Here is an 8,712-nt window from a genome sequence, read left to right as displayed (position 1 = left end):
CCCCAGCCTGACCCGCGCCGCCCCGCCTTCGACCCCGCCCCTGCCCTCGTCTCCGACCTATCCCGCGCCGCGCTCGAGCCCCGCCTCCGCGATCCCCCAGCCTATCCCGCGCAGCACCGCTTTCGAGCCCCGCCTCCGCCCTAGGCCCCGGCCTATCCCGCGCCGCGCCGCTTTCGAGCCCCGCCTCCGCCCTAGGCCCCGGCCTATCCCGCGCCGCGCCGCCTTGGCGCGCGGCTGTGACGTCACGGGTCGCGGCGAGGCGCGCGCGGCTGAACGGCGCCGCTGCCGGCCCGCGGCCATGCCCAAGCGGGGCTGTCCGTTCGCGGACGCGGCCCCGCTGCAGCTGAAGGTCCGCGTCGGCCAGAGGGAGCTGAGCCGCGGCGTCTGCGCCGAGCAGCACTCGCGGGAGATCTTCGGTGAGCGCGCGGCGGCCCGGGGCTGCCCCTGGTCCGCGGGAGGCCGGGCAGGGCCACGTCCCGAGCGGGGCGGGCGGGCGGGCGCGGGCGTCGGCCCGGGGCGCGGGGACGGCGGGAAGGAGCTGCGGGCGGAGGCCGCGAGCCGCTGGGGCGGGAGCCCCCGGCCCTCCGAGAGCCCCCCGGCCCGCCGGCCCCCGCGGCCGCTCCGCCTTCCCGGCCTTGCGCCCCGAGGCTCTGCAGGGCCAGCGAGGGCGGCGCGGGCTGGCCCTGCGGAGCCGCGGCGGAGCCCGAGACCAGTGGGACCGAGTCCGGCTCGTCTGCGCTCGAGCCGCCGGCGCCGCTCGGTCACACGCTGTAAGGACCTGCATGGCCCGCAGCCCCGGCCCCGCTCTCCGGCCAGGGTCGGGCGCTCCGGAGGGGCTGCAGGAGGGGCGCCGGCGTCGGCTCCGCTTCCGGTTCCCGGGGCCGGTCGTTGTGCCCCGTCGCTCGGCCGGCAGCTTCGAGGGTCCGCGCCCTGGCTCCGTGCACACAAGGCAGGACACACGGAGCGTCTGCGGGCTGGGTCTGTGAAAGCCCCGACGGCCGCCGGGGCTGGTGGAGAGCCGCTGCCCGGCGCGAGCAGCCGAGCAGCCGTTCGGCTGGGGCGGGGGCGGTGTCCAGGGCCCACCCGGGTCTGGAAAGCTCTGGGTTGTCTCTGCCAAAAGTCGGTTGCCGCCAGCCCTGTCCTTGGCCAGCAGCTCCGCAGGAGGTGGGGGGTGCCACCGGCGGGGGCTGTGGGCCCGGACCAGAGCCGCTGTGGGCCCGGACCAGAGCCGCTGGCTCTGAAGTAGTGACGTGAAGCGCCCGCTTACAGGGAGCCCCGCAGAAACAGCAGCGCGGTGAGGCCCCTTGTCCCGAGAGCCGGGCGAGCTCGGGACAGGCCTGGGTAGGGCCGCATGGCCCGGAGTCTCCTGGAGGCGGGGACCGTGCCGCAGGGGTGAGGACGGCGAGAGGACAGAGTGGTCCCCAGCTCACCGGGGAGCAGCGCGGGCTGAGGGTGCCTGGGCGACGGCACAGAGGCCTGGCCCCCGCCGGCCAGAAGGACGAGGTGGCCGTGCAGCGCTTCCACCCACCGGGCTGTGAACACCGGCACCGGTTTGTCTTCCCCAGAGAAAACCAAGCAGCTGCTGTTCCGCGGGGCTCAGGCCTACATGGACCACGCGTGGGAGGAGAGCTGTGCCGTGGTCGAGCTGCCGGAGTCCCCGAGGCCGGGCCCCACAGAGGCCCTCCGGGCCGCACGGGGGCAGATGCTGATTGGACCCGACGGCCGGCTGACCAGGAGCCAAGCCCAGGCCGCTGAAGCTGGTGAGTGAGGCCGACGGGCGCGTTCCCTGTGCGCCAAGCGGGGCTGTGACAAGTGTGTTGTCCTTCGTCCTCACACGGACACCTGGGCCGGGGGCTTCTCCTCCCCAGACAGGCAGGGCCTGGCCCCAGGGACTGACGAGCTGCTCAGTGCCAGAGGCTCCTGACGTTAGGAGGCTGTTACCCCCCCCCCCCCCCCCCGCCCCAGCCACAGATCCGAGCCTGGGGGTTGTGCAGTAGCTTCTGGCTGGGGATCGGGAAAGGAGTAGAAACCCCCTTGGTGTCCTGCCTGCTTTCCACCTGCGGCGAGACACGGCGTCCCAGCCGGGTGGGAACCCTGGACAGGCCGCAGCGTCCCATGCAGCTCAGACCCCCCCACCTTTGTTGCTGGAGTCCCCGTTACCGCCCGCCCCTACCCGGCTCCCCACTCCCCAGGGCCTGGACGGGGGCCCAGCAATGCAGGGGCCACACTTGGAGACGAAGGTTTCGGACGCCTGACACGAAAGCCGCGGGAGCTCCCCGACAGGCCAGCAAGGGAGGAGTTGATCCTCCCGGTGCCCAGCTCCTAGGTGGCAGGAATGCAAGGAGGGCTCGGCCCAGAGCCTCAGAAGCCGCGCTCTAAGGGCTCCTGGGCGCCTTGGGTCTCCCTGGTGAGCAAGGAAGGGTCTGTGTGCGGCGCTTTCTGGAAGGTTGTCCTGAGGACCTGGTGGGAGAGACACAGGGAGTCGGTCAGCTCCGTCCGCGGCTGGGGAGGCGGCCCCACGGCCTCCAGCACCTGGATCTCCTGCGGGGCTGACAGGCGGTGTTTCCTCCTCACAGACCTGTCCGGGGCCGTGACCAGAGCCTGCTCCTCCTGTGTGCGTGCGCTGGACGGGACGGCGGTGTGTGGCCAGTGTGAACGCGCCCTGTGCGGGCACTGTGTGCGCGCCTGCTGCCGCTGCGGGGCCGTGGCCTGCAGCCTGTGCGCCCTTGTGGAGTAAGTGCCCGACCGCGGGGCGCCCCAGTCACGGTGGGGACCTGGGGGTGGGAGAGCAGCCCGTCCGGCATTGCCCCTGGGGGTGCACTGGGGCCACTCTGGGGCCAAGAACTGCCTGGGCCTGGCTTGCACCTTCTCCGAGGACAGGCTTTCCTTGGGGAGACGCAGGTCACGTGGACGGCCAGCTCCGCCCTTGCTGTGGTCCCGCCATGCTTCGTGGGCCAACTTTTCAGACTTTGACGTTAGAACCGGCTCACGTGGTTTTTCCTGTTCGCCGGCTGCCCGTGGAGGAACCGGTTGGAACGCACGCGTGTGTGTGTGCGTGCGCGCACTTTCCTACCGCCTCGAGCGGAAACGGAGCGTTTGTGTGGTCTGTTCCGGGAGCGTGTGTGCCTGTCTCCGCCCGCTGAGCCCACACACCTGCTTGGGAAGTGCCGGGTACCAGTCCCTTCTCCAGGAGCCACTGTCGGCTGCGGGGTGTAAGGCGCAGCCCCCCACAAAGACTCGCAGCTGGCTGTGTACACCTCAGACTAGCTTGTCTCGGCAGTCTGAAACCAGCCGTGCAAAGCAGAAGCCCCGCTCGGGGCGGCCAGCCGGTGGAGCCTGGGAAAGCCGGGCAGCGTGTGCCGCACGAGGCGGGGTGGGCGCCGGGAGCTGGGCCTGGGCGTGTGTGTCGGCTGTTCACACACGCAGGATACACTTTCCTTTGCTCCTGCTGGTTCTGCCCCTCCTGTGTCTGTGCAGACTGAAGACAGCTGGGTCCCCAGCATCCTGAGGCCCGTTCTTGTGGGGCGAGACCCAGCTTTGCAGCAAGGTGGCCAAGGGGGAAGGAGAGTTGCCTGGAGCCCTCTCCCGCCCGCCCGTGTGCAGGAACCTTCCTCCTGCCCTGACGGTGTCCGCCTGGGCTTTACTTCCGGCTTTTCCCCAACTGCCTACACAGCTCGCCCTGTGACGGGCGGCAGGGGCGTCCATTTCTCAGACGCGACCGGCCGGGCTCTCTGCTCCGTCTCACGGCATGCTGCAGGCCACGAGGCCGAAGTGGCAGGTGTGGAAGCCAGCCTTGGCCTGCTGCCGCCGCTCCCACAAGGGTAGGCCCTCGGTCCCTGTGCCGAGAGCCGCAGAAGTGGGTGCCGTGCCAAGGCTCTGCGTTCACAAAGACTCAGTCCAGCGGCCGGCGGCACCCCGCCCACAGCTGATCATCCTCGTGAGTCCCGTGCCGGAGGCCACAGGCTTACTGCCCTTCCCATTAGGTGGCGGGCAGCTCTGCCTTCTGCTGGCGCATCTCAGACTAGACGGCCTTCCGCGTGTTCTGTAGCAGGCAGCCAATTTCTTGTCCTGCAGGGTCTCTCCTCATGACTGTCCCCTGTGATTTGCTGGACCACTACAGCCCAGTAAGTCCCCGGGGAATCCTGGGAGGTTTCTGTGCAGCGCAGGCCGCAGGTGGACCACTGGCCACCTCAGTCTGCCGGGTCTGTGGGGCAGACACCGCACACGGGCGCTGTAGACAGCAGCTCTCGTGCTCTGGACGCAGAAGTCCAGATCAGGCGGCGGCGGTGGTGGCTCCTTCCCAAGGCTCTGAGGAAGGCCACCTGCAGGCCCGCGGAGTGTGGGCGTGCCTCGGCATTCCCCCCGGTGGCCTCGAGCATGGGGTCAGGGCACACGTGTCTGCGGTGGGGCCGCGTCGTAACTGGTTCTGTCTGCAGCTCCCAGCCCTGTCCCTAGATAAGGTCAAGGGACAAGGGTCAGCACCGCACCATAGCAGTCGGGGGGGCACAGGTGAGCCCCTGAATCACTTGTTCTCTCTTCCTTGTGCCGCTGCAGCTGCGGAGACGTTCCCGAGACGCTGCTGTGTGCCGGCTGCGCCATGCTTGAGGCCTGAGGCCCAGGGCGGATGCCAGCTTTCCGGACGGGCCACACGGGCGCTGCTGCTGCGGAGCTGGGGGCCGGGGTGGGGGTCTGTTTTATATTTTGTACTGAGGGCAGAGTGAATAAACCCCTTTATATTTGGACCAGAAGCCTTGCCAGCAGTTCTGGGAATACAGCCTCCAAGGGCATGTGCCCACCGACATACCAGGCCTCGGAGCTCTGGGTGAGGTGTGTTCCCACTCTTCCCAATTTTACGGATGGGAACAAGCGTCCGAAGTCGGGTCCTTGAGCCCCTCCAGCCAGTGGTGAGGAGAGAGGATTTGGAGCTGGGTCGTCTGACTCCGGAGTGCAGGACTGCTGTGTCAGAGCAGCTCAGGATGTCGGGTGACGTCCCAGACTGTCCCTGAGCTGGCACCACTACCTGTGCCCATCTGGGTGTCCATTGGGTTTTTCAGGGGCGGCTCTGGGTGGCCTGACGGTCCCTGCTCTCCAGGAGTGATGCCCAGCTGGGCAGTGTCCTCGCTGTGTTCGGGGCAGCGGGGTGTGTGCGACCTGGAGGGAGAGCCGTTGATGGAGCCACAGCGAGGTGGCCAGCGAGACAGAAGAGGCAGCCGGGGGAGGCCATACATGAGCCGGGTGTGGATCTCCCTCACCCGGCACGAGGGCCCCCTGCTGTGGACTCAGTGGCCTGCTCGTGAGCAGAGAAGTGTCCAGGGAATCCTTAGAAGACAGCAGGGTGGTGGGCTGGAGAGTCGCTCAGATTCGCTACCATGACAGGAGCATAAACACCTTTAAGTTCAGATGGCGGGGGGGGGAGGCGCACAGGCAAGGAGGCCGAGACGGTCAGGGCCCCAAGCTCTGGAAACAGCTGTCGGTTGGCCATCCTGCTCACAGGACCACCTCTCGTCTGGCTTCCTGCAGAGGCCCTGGGGCCTCCTGGGTGCCCGGCTGTGGGCCATGAGTCCAGCAGGCACAACATCACACCAGTCATTCGGGAAATGTACATCAAAACCCCAAGGACATAGCACCTCTCCCCAATGGCCGCCATTAAGGAAACCAGAGTGGGGGCACCTGGGGGGCTCAGTGGGTTAAGCCTCTGCCTTCAGCTCGGGTCATGATCTCAGGGTCCTGGGATCGAGCCCTGCATCGGGCTCTCTGCTCGGCAGGGAGCCTGCTTCCTCCTCACTTTCTGCCTGCCTCTCTGCCTGCTTGTCTCCCTGTAAAATAAATATAATCTTTGAAAAGAAAAAGCAGAGCCAGTGTGGGCAGGGACGTGGAGAAAGTGCTGTCAGTGGAAGTGGAAGATGGGGCCACTGGAAAACAGCGTGCTGGGTTCCTCAAAAAACGGAAAGGAGAACTGTGGGATGATGTGGTTGTCCCTCTAGTGGGAGTGTGTTTACCCAAAAGTGAAAGCAGGAACATGAAGAGACGTGTGCCCCACCCCCTGTGGTCACCGTGCTGTGAGTCACCGTGGGCGAGGGGGTAAACAGCCTGGCCCGTCTGTGCTGGGGGGGGCGGCAATCCAGCCCCCGGGGGGAAGGAGGTCCCGACACCTCTAGGGACCATCAGGAGAGGGGCTCCATGACCGGAGCCGGCACGGAGGACTGATCCTGCCCAGGACGCCCCTCAAGGAATCTGGTCATAGACCACGGTTGGGGTGGGGGGCGTCCGTGTTTCACAGGGAGAGTTTCAGTTTGGGAATATGGGTGGTGGTGGTGAGACCTGCACGCTGGTTAGGGTTGGAGCTGGTTGGAGCTGATGAAGTTGCCAACTCTTGTTTTTGGCTCAGGTCGTAACCTCAGGGTCCCGGGATCGAGCCCCATGTTGGGGGGCACTTCCCTATTCAGCCGGAAGTCTGCTGCTCCCCCGCCCCCAACTCACGCTGTCCTCCCTCTTAAAGTTTGGGGTTTTTTTGTTGTTTTTTTTTTTAAGATTTTATTTCCTTGACAGACAAAGACAGAGGGAGCAGAAGCAGGGGGAGAGGGAGAGGGAGAAGCAGGCTCCCCGCTGAGCAGGGAGCCTGATGCGGGGCTCGATCCCAGGACCCTGGGATCATGATGCTTAATGCCTGAGACACCCAGGTGCCCTAAATATAATATTTTTTAAAATAAGAAAAAAATTTTTTAAAGGCATGTGGTTGGGGCGCCTGGGTGTCTCTGTCTAGTAAGTGTCTGCTTTCAGCTCAGGTCATGATCCCGGAGCCCCACGTTGGGCCTCCTGCTCAGCGGGGTCTGCTTCTCCCTCTGCCCTTCACCCCACCTGTGCTCTCTCAGAGCCACACTCTCTGTCAGACAAATAAGTAAAATCTTAAAAAGTAATAAAAATAAAAAGGCCTGTTGTGTCCTTCTGCATAGTTGCAGAAATACGAGAGCCCGTATTTAAAGAAACCGATGCCAGTTGCCTCTTGAGAGTAGAAGTGGTCGCAGCATGCTTAGGGCCGGGCACAGAGGGTGGCGTGGGCGTGTGCCGTGTCCCACTCCGGCCCGAGCCGCCGGGCGGGGGCCTCCGTGCAGCCGGCATCGCAGGCCGGCTCCTGCGGCCAGAAGCAATGTCAGTGGGAACGCTGGTAAAACAAGCCAATAAAGGAGAGAAGATGAAAAAAGTCATTAAATCCAAAATCAGGTGAGGAAAGACAAGAAAAGGAACAGATGAGACACAGAAGCGCGGCCGGAGGCTGGGTAAGCTCGGTCCCGCCGGGCGGGAGCAGACCCGGCGCTTCGGTCAAGGCCGCTCCGGCCGGAGGCACTCCGCTCGCACCCGCCTCTCGCCTGCGGAGCTCACCTTAGGTGTAAAGACACAACACCCCGAGGACCATAAACCCCATCTCCCAGCCGGCATCCCTGGGCCGGCAGCTTCTGGAGAGCAGGCCCGGCCCGGCCCCTCCGAGGCTCCGCAGGGCAGGCCCGCGGCCACGAGGTAGTGCGTGCGCAGGTGCCCCAGGGGTGGGCCGTGCAGGTGCGGAGCACGGTCCGGCTGGCCGGAAGCCCCTGTGCCGGCGAGAGTGGCTGTGGGGATGTGAGCCGGGAGTGGGCGGTCCGGCTGGGACAGGATAGGCCCCCGGGAGTCGTCTGAGGTGCCGGCTCATTGGCGCTGCCCCCCTCCCCCGCTGAAGTTCGGGGCATTCCCTCATTCCTCCGCTCCCCCCACCTGAGATGGGGTTGTGCCGTGTCCAGACCCCTGACTCTGACCCCTCTCCTGGGACCAAAGCATCCCCGATCACCTGTGGGGAGGGGCGGGCCGCCCGACACCGAGTCCAGGCCCCTCCCCGACTTCCACAGCCGCCCACCACGGGCAGCCACTGGTTTTGCTCAGAGTTTGAGCAGCCACTGGTTTTGCTCAGAGTTTGAGGGTAACAGAAGGGGGTTGCTGTACTTCCCGTGGCGGACTTTTTTTTCATTTCTGCATTAAGCTGTGTGTTAAAATGTAATGATCTTAACCATTTCAAGTGTGCAGCCCGATGGCACCAGTTGTGTCCCCAGCCTGTCCCGTCGTCTCTGGACTCCGCCGTGCGGATCTGCTCGGGCCATTCGACGCAGCCTGGCCCCGGGCACCGCCTCTGCTTTCCCTGTGCATCTCACTCCTCCAGGGCCCCCGTGTCCGTGGAGCCCTCGGGTCTGTCCTCTTCCACTCCATGTGACGTCCTCCGGGTCCGCCTGTGATGTCGCAGGGGCCGGGAGGGCCGCTTCTGGAGGCCGGCTCCGGGCCTGGGAGTGGACGGGGCCTGGGAGTGGACGGGCCGTTTGGCGCATCCACTCACCCACACCGGACACTCGGGTTCCATCCACAGGTTGGCCGCTGTGAACTGTGCGGCAGGGACCACAGGGGACGGATCTCTGCTTTCAGTCCTTCTGGGTACAGACCCAGAAGTGGACTTGCCGGACTCTGGCCCATGTGTGCGGTTTCTTGGGGAAGCGCCGGACCGCTGGCCTCAGCAGCTGCACTGTTTCACCTTCACACCGGCCAGCACGCAGGGCTCGGACCTGATGCCCACGTTCGTAAGTGTGGCACGAGGACGTCTCTTACCTCCAGAGCACCCGTCAGGACGTCACGTCTGGTGCGTGTGTGTGGTCCCAGGAGAGCTGTGCCCTCGTGACTGGGGGCTGCTCCGCATGT

The 8,712-nt window shown here is 65.8% G+C and overlaps 1 protein-coding gene across 2 annotated transcripts; it reads left to right on the top strand.

The window, feature by feature from the left end:
- Window positions 1-222: 222 nt before the first annotated feature.
- Window positions 223-4,742, top strand: SIVA1 (SIVA1 apoptosis inducing factor). Of its 2 annotated transcripts, none has more exons than XM_082737368.1 (4): window positions 223-416; window positions 1,566-1,760; window positions 2,577-2,733; window positions 4,555-4,742. In XM_082737368.1, the coding sequence occupies exons 1-4, from the start codon at window positions 299-301 to the stop codon at window positions 4,610-4,612; spliced, it is 528 nt and encodes a 175-aa protein (XP_082593494.1). In that variant the 5' UTR covers window positions 223-298; the 3' UTR covers window positions 4,613-4,742. The 2 variants fall into 2 exon arrangements, with proteins under 2 accessions (XP_082593494.1, XP_082593495.1); XM_082737369.1 differs by lacking the exon at window positions 4,555-4,742 and adding an exon at window positions 4,075-4,135 and having other exon boundaries at window positions 231-416.
- The last annotated feature ends 3,970 nt before the right edge of the window (window positions 4,743-8,712 follow it).

The sequence above is a fragment of the Mustela nivalis genome, assembly GCF_964662115.1.
Source record: "Mustela nivalis genome assembly, chromosome: 6".
In the NCBI taxonomy this organism is placed as follows: Eukaryota; Metazoa; Chordata; class Mammalia; order Carnivora; family Mustelidae; genus Mustela; species Mustela nivalis.
This window is presented reverse-complemented; position numbering and strand designations above follow the sequence as displayed.